This window comes from Pteropus alecto, unplaced genomic scaffold, assembly GCF_000325575.1.
Source record: "Pteropus alecto unplaced genomic scaffold, ASM32557v1 scaffold131, whole genome shotgun sequence".
Lineage (NCBI taxonomy): Eukaryota > Metazoa > Chordata > Mammalia > Chiroptera > Pteropodidae > Pteropus > Pteropus alecto.
Genome location: NW_006434709.1, coordinates 2,921,874 through 2,940,440, shown reverse-complemented (window position 1 = coordinate 2,940,440; position 18,567 = coordinate 2,921,874). Strand labels below are relative to the sequence as shown.

Below are 18,567 nucleotides of genomic sequence, written 5' to 3'. Positions count from 1 at the left end.
TCTCTGCTTAATTTGCACAATGGCTTGTTTGCAAAGATGCCAGTCTGGGGTGGGAGCCACCGCGTTTGGAGGAAATAAGTTCTTATCAAATGTTTACAGTGAACTCATCAACATACGTAAGACCGGAGAGGAAAGGACAGGGACGAAAAGGCTATAGAACAAGAAAGGATTAAAAATGGAGAAGAAGTAATGGGGGAAAAGGGGAAGGTGCGTGAGAAAAAGGGGTAAGAAAACGCACCGTCACGCCCCCGCGAACGCCAAGGAGCGCTTTCGCCCTCTTCCGCCACAAGGTGGCATCCTTTGAACTTTCTTCGCCCAACAAAATAAGAAAGGGGGTAAAGAGGAGGGAGAAAAGGCAAAGCACTCCCCCAATCAAGAACAATTTGAAAACCCACCCCATAATATTTTAAATCTGGGACAAAGAACTGTCTGGACGGACCTGCTTCAACTGCAAAACCTCAGCGCAGCCTCGCGAGCGGCCGGCCGGCCCGAGTCAGGAGCAGCCCCTTTAAAAAAAAGCCGAGTACAGTATTGGGATTCTTGAAACCTGAAACCTAGAAACAGAATCGAAGCGGAAACCAGAAGGAAAACCTTGAACTCCTCCAGACAATTGCTTCCGGGGAGTTTCAAGAGAGCGAGGGGGAATAAAGGGCCCGAGAGGAGGGCCCCTCGCATGGCGCGTCCCTGAGGGTCCTGGCGAGTTCGAGGAGCGTGGGAAGGAGAGGACCCGATCTTCTCCCTGGGCTGCAGGTCATGGCCACCGTGAAGCAGAAAGCCCTCGGCATTGGCTTCAGATGTCTCTCTTTGGCCACTTTTGTGCTCATCTGCGCTGGGCATGGGGGCCGCAGGGAGGAAGGGGGTCCAGCCTGCTACGGGGGATTTGACCTGTACTTCATTTTGGACAAGTAAGTGCCATGAGTTGTTCCGCCCTGGGCTGAGCTGATGATGCTTTCTCCCCGGACTGGGCTTGTTGGCAGCGTCGCTTTTGGGACAGGCGCGCCTGTCCAGGGACCAAGAAGAACCGCGGGAGGCGGCCGCGGGTCCCAGCGCTGCGCCTTTGTCAGGGGAGTGCGCCTCCCCATCCTTCTTCTCTGCTGCGGGAGCCAGGAGGGGAGGCGTCGCTCCTTATTGCGGGGACAAACTTCTTTTCTGCCCTGCTTTCTGTAATCGAGGAGAGTGCCAGGGAATGTGAGGATGCTGTTAACCTACTACTACATTTTTGTGAATCCTTCTCATTTGTTGTAGAAACCTTGGTGAGAAAGGCTTGCTTAGGAGAGGCAGAACTTTCGCGCACGTATAAAGTAAGAGGCATGGGCTGTTTAAAGTCACTCCGTTGCTTTTAAAAATCGCTGTCCTACGTAATGCATTATCTTTGTTCCTAATAATATACATACTGACTGGGCAGTTAGAGAAAAGTATAGGCAGATTTCTCAACCTCGACGCTAATGAGTTTTAGGCTGGGGAATTCTTTGTCGGTAGGGCCATCCTGTGCAATTGTAGGGTGTTTAGCAGCAATTCCGGGTCTCTACCCACCACCGCCAGAGGTGATACCAGGACCACCCCTCCTCTCTCACCCCCCTCTTCCAGCCCCTAGTCCCGCAGCGGTGACAAAATATGTCTCCAGACGTTGCTAAAAGTCCCCTGCGGGTCAAAAGCCCCTCGACTTCAGAACCCCTCGTGTAGGAGAATTCAAGTTCTTGGCAAGTTGACTGGTGGGCGACCAGGGAGGTGCAGGAGCCCGGTTTCCTTACTAAAATGGATAGTGCTTAGGGATTGTGCTGAAGGTAGATCTGAACTCTGACCGATTAAACACTTCCCAAATCCCCTTAGATTTGCCAAGCCGCAGCCTTTAAGGAATCTCCATGCTATCTACAAAAAAACAGCTTCGACAATAAAAAGCCCCTCAGAGAAGATCCATACTCGTTAAAACTGTTTGAGCTCCCCAGCGCCAGGAGAGGCGCTTGCTGTTACAGTGGTGGGGAGATGAATTTCACAGACTGGAAAGTATTTGGGAGTTGGAAAAAGAGTCCTGCAAAATAAGCTGGCCAGCTAGAAACCAAATGTGCTTTGCAGTTGCCCCTGGAGTTTGATTTTTCCGTAAAGGCTGTTTTGAACTCCAGATTCTTTGGATGAAAAAGTGAGATCTTTTTCTCGCAGATTTATGAGAAGGAGGTGGATACTGAAAATATACTCCAATGCTAAGAAATGGAATTTCTTTTGTTACTTTTAGTGGCAAGGAGCACCAGCTCACAGATTCAGAGACTGTCTGAAAAGTCAGAGATGCCCATCATTGTGCTAAAAAATAATAATAATAATAAAATAAAATCCAGTTCAGAAGGATATACAGGAAAACATGAAAAAATGGACAGAATCACCGGGTCCTTGAGTGTAATGACTCCATATTGTAGAGATAACCAATTTTCCTCAGATCAGTTTATAAGTTCAATTAAATTTTTCAATCAAAGTTCTGGAAGAATTTATTTTGGTGGTGAGAAGAATTTAACAAAATGATTCTAGGTATATGTTAGAGGAAAAAAAACAGGCTAAAAAGAGCTAAAACATTTTCTGAAAAGAATAATGAAAAATACCTTCAAATATTATAATGTAATATAAAGCAAATTAATAAAAACAGGATGGCAAAGGTCAAAGGATAGGTGGAAAGAGTAGAAAAATCTAGAAATAGACCCAAGGCTATGTAAGTATTTAATGAAAGTTTAAATCAGTGGGGAATTAATTTATTATTTTAAAAAATATTCTTGGACAAGTGGTTGGTAACATGGAAAAAGAAAAAGGTTATATTTATGCTTCATGCCACACACCAGAATGAGTTCCAGAAGGACTGAAAATTTAAATGTTTAAAATGAAATTATTAGAGAACTTGAAGAAATTTCAGATGAATATTACTGTAATCTTAGATTTAGAGTTTTTATAACAGAGCAGAAACAATAGAGAAAACTATGAAAAGATTTAAACATAGTAAAATTTTAAATTTCTGTTAAGGAAAAAATGCCATCAACAAAAGATCATAACAAGTTACACAAAGTTTTGCAATATAAATTACTCTTTAAATATGTAAACCAGTTTTTAAAAGATCATCCCAATAAAAAGTAGACTTATTATGTAAATAAATCACAATATATGAGTCAATAAATAAAAAAGTTCAACTATACTAGTAATCAAAGAAATGAAAAATCAAAATATAATTAAGTTGGCAAAGATTTTTAAAGAATTACAATAGTTAGTCTTGGTCAACTTGTGAGAGGTAGGCATTGTCGTGTTTCACTAAAGAAAATATAAACTTGTACAGTTTTTCTAGACTTGTGCTGTCCGATAGAACTTTGTTATGGTGGAAATGTTATATATCTGCATTGTCCAATACGGTTGCCACTAGCGATACGTGGTTACCGAGCACTTGAAACGTGGCTAGTGCAATAGAGAAAGGGAACTTTTTGTTTTATTTAAGTTCGATTAAATTTAAATAGCCACACGTGGCTACCATACTGGATAGCGAAGACAAGAAGATAATTTAGCAACATCTATCAAATGCTTTTTAAAAATGGGGTTCTACTTTTCCATCTTACAATTCCATGTCTAAAGAGAAAATCCAAGATAGCAACATAGAAATGCCTATACGTCTATTCATAGCAGTGCTGTTTATAATAATAAAGCTGAAAATTAGCTAAATGTCCAACAACAGGAGATTTATTGAGTAAGGCATGATAAATGTATAGTATTGAATATGAATCCTATGCATGTTTGTGAGATATTTTAAGAAAAATATTTAATGCTCATAATATACTCAGGTGAAATTACAACAACCAAACATGATGTATACATTATAATTCTACCTTTGTAAAAAAGCCAAACGTGTGTGTGTGTGTATGTGTGTGTGTGTGTGTGTGTGTTTACCCAATATCTAATAGTATTTCTCTCTAGAAGATAAGACTTTCGCATTTTGTTTTTATGCTTTTCTGGATTCTCAAAATATTTTACCATGAACATATGTTACTTTTATGTTCAACAAAAATAAATTGCTTTGAGTTTTTGAAAAATCATTTAGAGTGTGAGGAGGATCTCTAACCAGCGTGCTGAGCTCTCAGCCCTTTGCGATTATAGAGGATGCTGCTTCTTTTATATTTAATCCTGGAATAAATTTCTAAATGCACCAAAGGATACTTTGCAGCACATCAGAGACCCCAAAATGCTCTGGGAAACAAATGGTGGGAAGACCTCTACAGGCACCTACCTTTACATTTAAGTGGGCTCCTCTGACTTCCTTTAGTTGTCCCATTGCTTGAAGAGAGGGATACTTTTGTACCAAATGAAAAACTTGCTAGAACTTGGTATGACAGCATGCACAACTCCAGCTTGCCATCTCCTTCCAGGTTAATTTATGTGATTGTGGAGCCCAGAGCTGGGGGATAGGCCAAAAGGCTGGTAGGCTAACAGGATCCTTGGTGGGCCCTAAAGACATAGTCTTCTGTCCTAGAAAGAACTTCCTCAAACAGTGCTGTCCAGCACCCAACTACAGCAGAGTGGGAAGGGGAAAAAATGCTGACTCGTTTCTTCCTTGGGCTTCTAAGATCCTTTGGCCATCAAGACGCTGTCTACAAGCTGAAACCAGAGGGTCGCAGGACACTAGATTCACCATTCTTCTCCCCACCCCTCAACTCCCTTTTCCTCGGCGGATGGTTCTCTTCTTTTCCATGACATTAAATCTCAGCTCATTTCAGCTTTAAGCAGGATGCATCTCTGGCCTGGAAGGAACCCAGATTGTGCATTTAATGGAACGTCATGTTTTCTCAACCAGGAGCGAAGCTTTCATAATGACAACCTAGCCTGCCACAGTAACACAATAGGGCATTATTAGCGGCTTTGGCGACAGAGTTGGCGGACCGAGCTTCCCAAGGTTTTATACCGATGGAATTTCATGTTCATTTAAACATGCTTTTCTAGTTACAGTTGGGAAAAGTAGATTGCTGGGAATTCAATCAAGGATTTAAAAAGTCAGATTTGGAAAGGCCCCTATCCGGAGAAAAACAGTCAAAAAGCCTCCTTTAAGTCTTCCAGGGGCTCCTATAAGATTAAGGTACCCAGTTGACCAACCCACAGACATGAACGTACCTTTCCCCTCTCTCACAGGGCTCTTCTGTTATTATATTGTATACTTCGGTATCATCTATTGGTCTATTTTATACAGAGCTATTAGTCACTTACCTGGAAAAAGGGGGTTCTTCATCACGAGTCCCAGGGGAGTGCTGATTATATTGATGTGTGTCCTAAAGACTTCCAAAGTGGGACAGTGGCGTAGGGAGCAGAAGGAAAGGAGGCGACAGTGAGCTGGAGGGTGCCTGTAAGCACTGAAGCTTTACTTGTAGGACTCGCCAAAGCCACAGCCTGTCACCCAGTAAATCCCTACATTTGTAGAGGTCCCCCTACAGGCTTACCATGTGCTCTTCTCTGTTAAAGCCTCTGTACTCCTCCCTCTGCCACTTCCTTTTTGACCAGCACCAGTTTTCTTTCTCTTTACCCCATGCAAATGACCCCGTCTTGCCACTCAGAATTCTAACCCCAGGACCCACAATTGGATGATCCTGTGGTGGTGATAATCTTTATGGCTTGTTATTATGTGTTATATTAGGGACATGGTCATTAAACAGATTTTTATAGCACTTGCCTGGGAACCAGTTATAGAACCAGGTATAGCATTGTTTTTCAGGAAAAAATACCTTCTGGATTCCCAACCTCTAACTTACAAAAGAAATCTTTAGTGCTAGAACTAAAATCTCCCAACACTTATGCCATCTCACAACTGCCCCAAAGACAACCTTGCTTGGTAGCTAGGGCAAACACTACTGTCCCTACCTTACAGACGAGAAAACTGTTCAATCTTTGTCAACCCACTAGATGAAGTGACCTACCCAGGAACCTAGGATTAGATCATGACAGAGCTGGGACGATGTCTGCGCCTGACTCCCAGCCCAGCTCTTTCCACTCATCACTGCCCTGGGCAGTTGGGTTATAATGGGAAGCACATGTCAATACAACGAGAGGAACTGGGTGGATTCCAGGAATTAAAAACCCCTGCATCAGAGTTTCAGGAAATGATGGTGCATAAGGCAATTAAGGTTACTTAATTGAAGAACTACTGCTCTACTTTTAAGTCAGCTATCCTTGCCTGAAAGTTGCAGGGGCTCCAACCTCCTGCAGCCCACAGAGATGCTTCAGAGATCTGGGGGTTAACTGATGGATAGGGCTCTAAAGGCATCTGATCAAGATGCACTTAAAGGTCCAATAAATTAGTAATTTGTTCAGGTTGAACCTGATGGAAAAGGGACATTCAGCTCTGCAAATGTGTTAAAACATGCAGTGTAGCTTGTTTTCAGATATGTTTTGGAACAAGGCTTCAAGTAAGGAGAATGCAACATTGACTCTGAATAAGGGAAACAGAGTCCATTAGAAGGTACCTTGAAAATGTTACAATAATAATTCGAAGAGGCATTAGGAAAAAAAAATGTTTTTCAGAGGCCAGGAATGTCTTTTTTTTTTTCGTATTGAAATGGATTCTGTGGTTGGTTTTAAATGTTCTTCCAGTTAGGTTCCAGGTTTGGAGAGGACTTATAGTTGGTAGAACTGCCTACAAATTGAAAGGCTTGGCATATGGGTCAAAAATTAAAATAAATAAGGCAAAAGTGTTTTGTTTTGTTTTGTGTTTCTGTCTGGGTCAGCCAAGTAATTAACTCTCGTTTCCTTAGCTATGGAGACCTGGTAACACTCAGCGTCAAGCTGAGAATAGAATCCAGGAGTGTTGGAGGAAGGCACCAGTACCAAGATAACCTGTAATTATCGCCAAATGCTAACGGACTCCCAGTGGTCCAGGAACAAACTCTAGTATCCCTTAGTGAGACTTGACTGTCACCTAAATGCAAATGAGATTTGCTTTATGCTAACTTAGAATGTGTGTCTTTTTGATGTGTGGCCAACTGACTGGATTTTGCCTCTCCCAGCCATTACTAGGCAACAAAAGGCAAAGTGGTATTTGAATATTTCCTGACATGTTTCTCAGACATGCCAGGTTCATACTGAAAAAAGGAATTAGATTTCTTCAATTTGGCATAAATTTCTTCTCAATTCCAATCACAAATGTGTAATTCATTAAAGGCATGGATAACACAATGCTATTGCAAGCAATGTCCTGTTCTGGGAGCTGCAAGGAAATAATAGAAGCAGGAAGCAGTCTCAGACTTTTTGCTTTTTAGGCAGAAGGACATTAGAAGGACTCCAGGCAGCCAAAGCTAAAGGCTACAACTTCGATTTGGGGCAGAGGGAAGGCAGAGTAAATTTTAGATCAATATCAAGGAAAAAATAATACGTAACATTTAATGAACCCTTGTTACCTTCCAGACACAAGCACTTTGCCTGTATGATCCCGTTTAGTCTTTACAACCACATGAGGTCAATACAGTCATGATCTCCATTTGACACATGAAGACACTGAGATTTAGAAAGGTTAGCCAAGGTCACTCTAAGTGGTGAAACTCGGCCTCAAATCCCAGCCTCTGACTCATAATCTACGCACAAAGATGAAAAGGATGTTAACATGCAAAAGAACATTGAATCAATCAGGGTAGGTTAGGTTATGCTGTGGTAACAAATAATTCTCAAAATCTCAATGACACAAAACTACAAAGGTATCAATCTTTGCTTATAATCTGCCTATGCTACATGTCTGATGAGGGTCAGCAGGGGCTCTGCTCATTAGTTTTTCTGGGAACCAGGCTGGTGGAGACTCCTTCTTAATACTTGCTTCCACCATCGCAGCTACAAGGGAAGAACATGCCAGAAGGTCCCTGGCTGGCAATGAAATGCTCCAGCCAGAAGTGACATGCATCCTTCTGCTCACAAACCATTGGTCAGAAGTAGTCACATGGACAGATGATGAAAAAATGCCATCCTCCCATGTATCTAAATAGAGAGGAAATCCAGACATGGGTGGGCATTAAAAGCCTCTGCTGTAAGCATGTAATTATACATTGCTTTGGCCTGTGTAAGCAAGAAAGGAATAGTCACTGAGAGAGGGTAAAGAGATAAGACTTGCGGGAAAAAGTTTGGAGTTCTAAGTCTTACATATATTCATCGACTTGGAATTACTATCAGACATGACAGTTCAGATCCGCCCATGAGGCAGTGATGGCTCCTGTTCTTTTCCTCCCTTCTTCATTCCTCCCATACTTTAGATGAAACAGCACAGTGGGAAAAGGTTTAATTAGATTAAATAGAAGGTAAAAATGGAAACTAGGCATGCTTCCCTGCTACCTAAGTATTACATGAATATATCGAAAAGCTAAGAATCTCTTTGTCCATAGTTTATGGAATATGAAGGAATTTGAAAGGCCGGGAAGGGAGAGCAGCCGCTGGAACAATGTAGCAGCTGAGCTGAGAGGATTCCTGTTTATTGCAGAGTTTGAATCAAGAGTATCGGAACTCCAACCAAATGTGTTTCTCAATGGGGGTGCTGCTGGCATTTTCAGTGGGACAGTTTTTCACTGTGTAGGACTGTAAGATGCTTAACATTTCTGATCCCTACTGTGTAAATGTCATCGTTAGACTGCTTGGTCAGTGTGATAACCAATAAATAAATGCCCTTACATTTATATCTAAATGCCCTCTTGCGAGATGGCATTGAGAATCCCTAACTGAAAGACTGCAGGATACAGCAAGACATGCCGACGATGCTGCTTCCTAGCATCCCAGGATTGCATCTGAGCAGGAGCATTTGTCTAGAGGAAGAAGGTGGGGGTTTTAGTGATAAGAAGGCTGGTAGAAATTGTAGACTTTGGAAAGGAACGTGATAAACTAGTGGTTCTCAACCAGAGGCCAGATCAGAACCTCAGGGAGCCAAGGAAGGCATGTATATTTTGGGAAAGTTTCCCAGGTGGTTTTGATGTGGTTTTCTTCCTCCCACAATATCCTTGAGACTGAACAGGAAGACAAGAAAGGCTGCCCCATAATGATGGCCTTGCTTCTCCATGTTGAGGATGTAGCTGAGGCAGCAGACACCTCAAAACCCGACAACCAAGCAGAGTTCTTATTTTAGATGGTGGTATGGAGGAAGAAGAGCAAAGGTCATGGATAAGCCATGCTTTGTCCTTTAGGGTTATCAAGTCTTGCTATGTGTGCATACACACATGAGCCAAGGTGTTTGCTAGGACAGTCCTTTGTTCCCTTCCTGTCAAGACTCCATGCATAAAATGGGCCCTAGTGCCTCATGGGAGTGAACCGAGGCTTGGGAACAGGGGTTAAGAGAACTGATTTTGGAATCAAGCATCTCCAGCTTCAAATACCACTTCAGCCTTTTACCAAGCTTTGTGACCTTTTATTTAGCATCTCTGAACTTCAACCGTCTCATCAATAAAAGAGGCATTAAATTTCTGCCTGGAGAGAGTGTTTTAAAGAGTAAATATTACATTAAAAGTTTTAACGAAGCATTTGGTATGTGAGTGTCCCTAGAGAAAGAGGATGTGGTCCTTTAACAAAAGACATCTCTCTAGATTCCAAGCAGGACTGCCTGACTGGGGGAAGGAATATATCAATTCAATTCCATACTTATCAAACTATGCTAAATTTATGGAATTACAAAATACCTAAGACATGGCCCTGGCTCTCAAGGATTTCACAGTTTAGACAAAAGTTAGGGAAACAGAGTTGGTAAAATAATTAATTTTGGTTGAGGTGAGGGAAGCTTAAGAGACTTAACAGAGGTGGTAACTATGGATCTGGAACTTGAACGTTGAGCAGGATTTTGTCAAGTGACAAAATAAAGGAAAAACATTGCTGGCAAAGGAGCAACATACAGGAGAGCAAAGTGCTACATACTGTTTGTGATGTAAGCATGACAGGATGAGTGACATGAAAAGAATCTAGAAAGAGTGGATTTTTTCATATCAGCAATAGATTATGGGATTAAAGGTTTTTAAGGATGAAAGTGGCAAGCTTATGTACATGTTAAATATATGTTTTATTTTACATACACGTCACTTATTCTTATAGTGGGAATGAGGAAAAAAGAATGAAATCAAGAGCTCTTGTAGTGAGAAGCAATAGGACTTGATGAGCAATTGGATGGGAGTGAATGGAAGAAGAAAAAGTTACAAGGATAAGGAGTAGTTTTCGGAAGATAAGAGAAGTTTGGTTTAGATGTGTTGAGTCTGAACATGTGAGATATTTGGGTGGAGATGTTGAGTAGGCAGTTGAATTTATACTGGAACTGAAAATAAGCCTGAATGTTGTTAGCCCAAGGGCAGTAGTTGAAAATGTGATATGGATAATGAATAATATTGAGATTAATATCAAGGTACCAAGAATAAGAAATGCCAAGAAGAGGTGGAATTTAATGAGGAAGATGGCCAGGGTCCAGGAATTACCAAGAGGAATGTCTGGGTGAGAAGAAACTCCACTAAACGGAGCTGAGGGAAAGTTGCCACAACAGTCGAAAGAGAACCAGTGAAGAATGATACCACTGAGACGAGAGAGAGAGAATTTTAATGGAAGGATGATCAGCTGGTCATTTTCCCTTAAAATGCCTTCTTCCTCTATTTCTAGTCCTGGTGATGACCTCACCATAAGTCCAGCCACTTAAGCCAAAGATCTAGGAGTAATCCTCTCTCTCAGACTGCAAGGCCTGACAATACTGCAGCCACATGTCTACTGTGTCTACGCCATTCTCTGCTGTGCCACTGCCTTAGTTCCTAGTGTAGGCCATTTCTCACCCAAGTCACTGCAACCTTCTCTAAATTGGTCTCTTCCTATCCTTTCTTTACCCTTCCATCCACCCTGTATTCTCAACACTGGTATCAAATTGACCTTTTTAGAATACAAATCTAACCTTGACATTATATTCTCTGCCCCTTTGACCTTTAAACACATCCAAAGCTCTTTTAGGAGAAAGTGGAAATTTCTTAGCAAGGTATTCAAGAGCCTTATTGCTCAGGCCACTGTAACTTGATCTCTTTCCACACCTTGACCCTCGTCATTCCCAACAAAACTGCACTGTGCAGTCAGCTGAACTAACCCATGCCTGCTCTTGCCTTTAGCTGTAATGCCCTTCATTACCACCCCCATCTTCACATAGGTGATGACCTCTTACCCTTTGAGATGATTATTGGTACTTGGTCCCCTCCCATCACTACTTTTGGGCTCCCTGGGGTAAGAAAAATTAAGAAGAATAATCACCTCTCTACATCATGTCATTCAAAATCCCTTCCTTGTTCAGAATTCCTCAACCTTATAATAACTCGTGTCCCCCGATAAGCAGAGGGTGCTTCATTATCAAGAGATAAAGAGGAATAACCCTTAGTGAAAGGATTAAAGGCCAAACAGGTAAAGCCCCTTGTAAACCTTATTCCATTAAAGTTAGCAAGCAGTTCAGCACTCCTGATTCCATTCAGGTACCCCAGTTTTAAGATCTTCTTGGTATCCCCACTCCCAAATTCCCGTAACAATTTGTGAAAATTCTCTAGTACGTCTCACTGCCTTCGCACCTAACATCATGAATTGTAACCGTACATTTCCTGACCCCTCTGGGGTGGCAGTGTTGCACAGGTGTTAGGGGCACAGGTTCGAACACCAGAAAGGAGACTGTATGAGCTTAGTATTTGGATTAAGAGTGTGAACACCAGGCCTAGACCACCAGAGTTCATATCCTAGTCCTACCACTTATTAGTTGTGTGTCCTTGAGCAAGTTACTTAAGCTCTTTGTGAATTCACTTTCCTTATCTGTAAAAAGGAAGTAATAGTATTATCACATAGGATTGCTGTGCGCAATGAGTACTCAATAAATAGTAAGTACGCAATAAACGTGTAGTAATTATTAATCTTTATAGATTCTAAAGGACCTACCAGGCATTCAAAAGAAGTTTGCCGAATCATTAAATATTATCTGTCGTATTTGTGGATACTATAAATACATCCAGCAAGAAAAGACTGAGAGAGGCCATATGCCTTAGTAAAAATAAAGGCATTGTGACTTTTGGAAGTACACTTTCAAGGCATCGGAAATGCAGAAACTAAAATTTAATGATCTGAGGGGCTTAGTGGGAGATGAGAAAGGAAAGAAAGTTTGTTTTTGACTTCTGAAAAAGAAGCGGAGCATAGCTTCTCACTCACTGCCTCCCCCACTATCATCTAAAACTGCCCCCCCCCCACAAAAAAAAAAAAAAACAGTCTTAAGGAGGCTCCTGGAGGGAGCCTGCATCAGGTCTGAAGACCAAAGACAGCTAAGCTGCCATGTAACACATTTGTAAGAAATTCCACTAGAAACAAAGTAGATGGACTGAGTTTGAAGGAGGTCAACCAGAGTGTGGAACTTTCAATTTCACCTCTGTTGTCAAATTGTAAAAAAAAAATGTAGGTAAGATTCTAGAGGAACGCCCCAAGAACAACTCCAAATCTGGAAGTGAGTTTGAAGTGAAGAGTGGGACATAACAGGGATGAGAACCATCTCCTTCAGCCCTGCTGCCGAGTGTGTCAGCATCACGCGGAGGCAGCCACACTGCATAGTCAAAGGGGCAGTTACACCACAAAAGAGAGAGGCCGTGAACACCATGCATCTTCATGACAGTGGTTCTGTCCAGCATTGCCGAGTCCTCCTCACAGATCCTGGGCCTCCAGGGAAACGGCAGAGTTCTGCCTTTGATTATGTGGATGCATAGGTCAGGTACAGCTCCATGTGAACCTGCAGTAGGCACAGGGCCAAAAAACTCTACATATGGCAAGCTAGAATTGGTGTAACTGTGTCTAAAACAAATATACAAACATTGCAAGGATGAAATTCCTTTGTGGGAAATGATGAGGAGCTTTTCCATTCCCCACTCTCCCCTAACTGATGGAACAGTAAAATAAACTTACTTTAGCTATTCATTCCTTTCCCCCAGACTAAGTTCTTACAGATGGTATCTATACGTATATATGATATAATATATATTACACATAATTTGAATATATGTAATGTGATTATATACAATATTTGGGAAGCAAATACCAGATCCAGTTACACCTTCTCATAATCAAAGATGAAAATAGGGCATATAAAATCTTAGCAACTTAAAGTGTTTAAACAAAATTCCTAAGGTAGAAGAACTTACTATGGATAGAATTTTCAATAGCAATAGAGGTCAGTCTTAGCCCTATATGTTTTATTATTTCGATGAAGCTAAATAAAATAAGAAACTTGTGAAGCAAGATAAAATGTAAAATGAGAAGGAAAAAACCTAGAACAGTTAAGGAAATATAAAATAATATAGAAAAATGTAGTCACCTGAGCAGCAGTAAAGAGCAGAACTTACAATGCCGAAAATAAAATAAATGATGAAGACACATTTGATAAATTCTCATAATTTGAATAGAAATTGAGTTAGATGAAAGTGATGAAAGCAAATTTGGTAAATAAAAATGACAAAAATAGGTATCCAATAGACCAGATAATTTGGGTTGTTAAAGAATAGTTTAGAAGAAACATTTAAAAGTTTAATAGAAGAGAACTTTTCTGATTTAAGGAAAATCTGAAAATGAAGATTAAATAGGCTCCTCAAGTAACAGTCACAATTAATGAATTAAAAGAAACTAATCCTTAGACACTTCATGGTGAGAATTTTTAATTTCAAAAACAAAAGAAGACTTATAAGTGGGAAAAGACACAGGTTGCCTACAAAAGATCTGAAACATTAAATGGTGAAGAATTTTGATGGATAAATTTATGACCTAAAATTTTATATCTAGCCAAGATGTCACTTACATATGAAGAAAATGGAAAGCCATCTTCAAGTAGATATGGAGTCATCTAAAAGAGGAAGTAGGAATAATTTTCTGTAAGAAATTACCTAAAAAAGTGAACCGTTTTAAAAATTTTTTAAATATAATGATTATTATATACAAGAAGTGGCAATGACCATTGAAGCCATTTAAGTAAATATGTGAGTAATTAGTATTTTCCATAAATTTTGAAATGATATTGCATCAACAAACTGAAGCAGTCTGTCATGAGAAAGGAGCAAGTGGAAAATAAGCTTTTGAAGAGAAAATATGCTGTTTCTGAATATCCATTGGAAGCAATGACCACCACACTGAATCCTACAGAAAGTAAATTCGGTTCTTCAGAAGACAGTCGGAGAAACTTCCCAGAACTCAAGGAGAAAGAATACAGATATTAAAATTATGAGAAAAGGGATAAGTAATACAAAGTCCGGGAATAGTATATCCAATATATACACCATAAAAGTTCTAGAAAGAGAGAAGAAGACATTTATAAAAGATACAATAAAAGATCATTTTTCTGAGCTGAAGAAAGGTTAGTCTTCAGATCTAGAGAACTTACCAAGTATTCAGCCTAATTAATTTTTTAAAAGATCTACAACTTATGCAATCTTAGATAAATTATTAAAATAGAAGATTAGAAATGTTTACATTCTTCTTAAAAGGAAAAAAAAATAAGCATCCCTGCTCCCATAAAGAAAAAAATTCATTTTTTTAGTTTACAATATTAAAAGCTCAAAAAAAAAAAACCCTTAATAATTATAATTATAGAGTCTTGAGTAAAATGTGAGTAAATTCCCTAACTAGGCTTCCTCAGACATACAAAAATTTTAAATGTAGAACATACCCTTATTGAAAAAAAATCACTTGAGGATGTGATTCCATAGTGTAGCAGTTAGCATGTCTGCTTTACCTGCAGAAGGTCCTGGCTTCGCTTCCCAGTGGAGCCACAGTTCATGGTCTATGGCCATGCCACCCTGAACAAGCCCGATGTCTGATCTCGGAAGCTAAGCAGGGTTGGGCCTGGTTAGTACTTGGATGGGAGAACACCTAGGAAGACCAGATGCTGTAGGCATAAATAATAATAATAAATAATGAAAAAAAGAAAAAAATCACTTGAAAATATTGACATCAAAATGGAAAATGTACTGGAAATAAAGTATAAGAAAAAGACATGGTGTAAAAGAAACAGAAGTAATGGCTTCAGAAAAGTTATTAAGTCACAATACTGTTATCAAATATCAATGAGGTTATACAGCAAAATATAAAACTTTAAAAATGCATTCTCAAAAGAGAAAGTGAAAAGCATAAGTTTTTATGCAGGATAGAAAAAAATTACTTGTACTATAGTCATGTATACAAAAAAAAAAATTGTAGTTTACTTGTAGCTTCCAAACTCTTTTTTTCTCCCAAGTCCATCCACTGGAGAGTAGGAGGGATGGAAATCCCTAAATTTTGAACCTAAGTGATAAAGCCGTCTGATGTGGTGATTTTTTAAAAATCCTTTTGGACAAAATGCTCAGTCTTTCCGATTTTCCCCCTTCCAATAAAATCTGGACGTTTGAGAGGGAATAATTTGTCCTTGTGAATAGGTCTTTTGGTTTCAGACCAGTTGGTTTCATGGAAAGTTGTTTCACATATTCAAGGAACAGAAAATTTCAGTATTAGTTAAACTCTTCCAGCAAATAGAAAAAGATGAAGTTTCTTAATTTGCCTTTGGAAGCTAGCCTATATCTAATGTCGATATCTACCAAAGATAACACATTCACATCCAAACTTCCGACTAAATTTGAATAAAAATTTTAAATCTGAATTCTAATACCATTAAAACAAAACTTACAGTATAATAAAAGAATAATACACCCAGACCAAGTAAAATTTATCCTAGGAATGCAAGAGTGCTTCAGTATTTAGGAAATGTATTATGATAACTCACATTTATTTTGAACACCGAAGATGAAAACCAAATTATTTCCTCAAAAGAATCTGAAAAGACATCTCTCTGAATACTTAAGTGTTCAAAGGATATAGAGGATCTGAATAATAATTAATGAGGTTGATTTAATAAATATATTTTGAACCCTATACCCCATAGAGAATAAACTTTCCTTTCAAATGTCCTTTCAAATGAAATATTTATTAGGTCACAAAGAATGCTTCCATGTATATCCCAAGGCACAATTTTTCCAGTTCACATTCTCAGCAATATATAACAGGAAATGAATAGTGAAAGTACACTAAAACTTCAGCCACCAGGAAAAAAAATACATAGAGTTTTACATTATCTTGTCACGAGGAAGACTGAATGAAAGTGACTGTCTAGGACAGGATGGCAAACTGTGGTCTGCACACTGTTTTTGTAATAAAGTTTTATTCAGTTACTATCAATGGCTACTTTTGTGCTGTAGCAGCAGAGTTGAGTATTTGCAACGGTGACCGTATAGCCTTCAGAGCCTAAAATATTTACTGTCTGGCTCTCTACAGAAAACGTTTACTGACTCCTGGACTAAGAAAACATTTGCCACCCCAATAGAAAATGGGCAAAGAATCTCGATACCAAGGTCAACAGTTGCCCAGAGACCCACACTTAGTTTAATGCTCTGCTGTCGTATCTTGAATTTCTTAATAATTTTTGTACGAGAGGCTCTGTGTTTTCATTTTGCACGGGGTTCTACTATTACGTATGTCATACTAACTGATATTCAGTGTTTTGAAAACAAAGAAAATCAAATGAACAATAAATATGAAAAAAAAATCTGTGGCTTATAATTAAATGCATCCACATAAAAACTATGATGAAAATCCACTTTCACTTACAAAACTTATAGATATTTCAGACAGTTAATCAAGAATGTGGGTGACAGGTTAGAAAATGAGCATTTCATATCTTGCTCTTAAGAGTTTAATAATCACGAGGGTGGGAAGTGAGTTACAACAGCTACCATGTCCTGTAGGATGCTTGGCACCTTACAAATATTAGACTTAATGCTCGAAACAATCCTTAGGAGGTAGGTACTATTACCTCCATTGCATACAGGAGGAAGCTGAAGTATAAGAAAGTGAAACGTCTTGTTCAAATGTCACACTAGTAGTGGAAGAATAGGAATTTGAACTCCTATCAGCCACCAAGTCAGTGTTTGTAAGAGCTGGTCTGAACAGCCTCAGGAGTAAATTACCCCACATTTCTGGGGGGAGTTTGGTTGGTCATGGCTATCAAGTCTTAGAATTTTATATACATTTTAACCCAGAAAGTCTACTATTAGAAGTTTTTTAAATTCTTGTATAAAGAAATGCAGTAATTATATGTGTGTAAGGGTAGAAAAAACTTATTCATACTGTACTCAGATACATAGAAAATAATTTAAAGCTGCTTTGCTTATCCTCAAAAGACCCTCCTGCTGCGTGCAAGTGTGGAAAGAAGGGGAAGCAACTTTCTTCCCAGTTGGAAAACTTAGCCCAATGCAAGCATTTAAATACTCAGTAAATTTCTCTAATTTTAAGTTTTGCCTCCCCCAACCCCCATTCCCCGACACTTCTCTCGCTCTTAGGGCTGTGTCATTGAGGGAAGGCTTATTGTTTCCTTGTGGCATGTACACGAAGGTGGCCTCTGACTTTTCTGGCAGCCACAGTGCCATCCCTTGTCTGGTCGTGGTCGCCTGGTGGTCATCCACAGATCACATTGTTGGCTTTGGCTGGTGACACATAGGTCTCATTTATCACATCTTGGTGTGCATTGCAATTATGGGAAATACCTTTGGGGCAGCTAACCAATTTTCTGTTTTCTTAACAACAACCACTATCACCACCACAACAACAACAATTTTGTGTTGAATTTGCACCAAAAATACCAATAGTTGATATCAGAAAATGTTTTTAGGCTTTTCCTGGGGTGTGTGTGTGTGTGTGTGTGTGCGTGCGCAAGCTCATGTGTGTGTCTTGGAAAAGGGGAATTAGTGGAGGTAAGAGGAGTACATATTTTGCTATATCTTTTTTTTATCTTGATCCACAAGAAAAAATTACAATTTACATCTTGATATAATATATATATATACATTACTTACACATAATTGACCAAAAGTTTCACAAAGCATTCTTTTCTGTTACAGTATGCAATATATCCTGACATTTTTTGTTTTATTTCATTTTTTAAAAAATGTTGGCAAAATCCCACCAAACTGATTTCCCAAGTCACTAACGGATTGCATGCTATAGCTTAAAAAGTCATTGTTATCGTAACTATGGGTTACATTAACTGAAGGGGAAATGTTCACAAGTCAGTAGGGTGGGGCCAGGCATCCCAGGGCTGAGTTATCCATGACACGGACAAGGTCAGGGTGAGTAGGCTCATATTCAAAGTACAGTGCTTCATGGCTTGCTTTGGGTCCTGACTGGTGTCCGAAGAAGCTGGAACAGAAGCGAGATTTGAGGTCAAGTTTTTTGAGCCGGAAGGAGGCTTGGCCGTGACCCCAGTCAGTAAAAGGAGGGTAAGAGCTGAAGGCCTGGGCTGCATTTAGGGCTCCAGCCAGTCATGATGCAGCATGAGATTAGGAGGTAGGAGAGAAAGGCCAAGAAAGAAACTGGGGAGCATGGGGAGGGGGCCAACGAACTCAGGGCCTTAGACGGCAGATTGCTGGTCCCCCTTAGTGGTGCCTGAGGCTGCCGTACTCTTCAGACTTTGTTGGGGACCTGGGTGGGTCACTGTCACTGAGGACATCAGTGACATCAGCTGGGTGGGGCTAAGGAAAAGCAGGGACTGAC

General features: G+C 39.8%; 1 protein-coding gene and 1 pseudogene across 5 annotated transcripts in view; both read left to right on the top strand.

Moving 5' to 3' along the window:
- Positions 1–403: 403 nt before the first annotated feature.
- The window catches only part of ANTXR1 (anthrax toxin receptor 1), a 216,557-nt gene continuing 198,393 nt past the window's right edge, over positions 404–18,567 (top strand). For all 5 annotated transcript variants that reach the window (XM_025045169.1, XM_006909524.3, XM_025045170.1 and 2 more), the window contains exon 1: positions 404–905. In XM_025045169.1, coding sequence (XP_024900937.1) covers positions 754–905 — 152 coding nt within the window. In that variant the 5' untranslated portion in view covers positions 404–753. The remainder of the gene's footprint in view (positions 906–18,567) is intronic.
- LOC112478047 lies at positions 14,769–14,884 on the top strand (annotated as a pseudogene).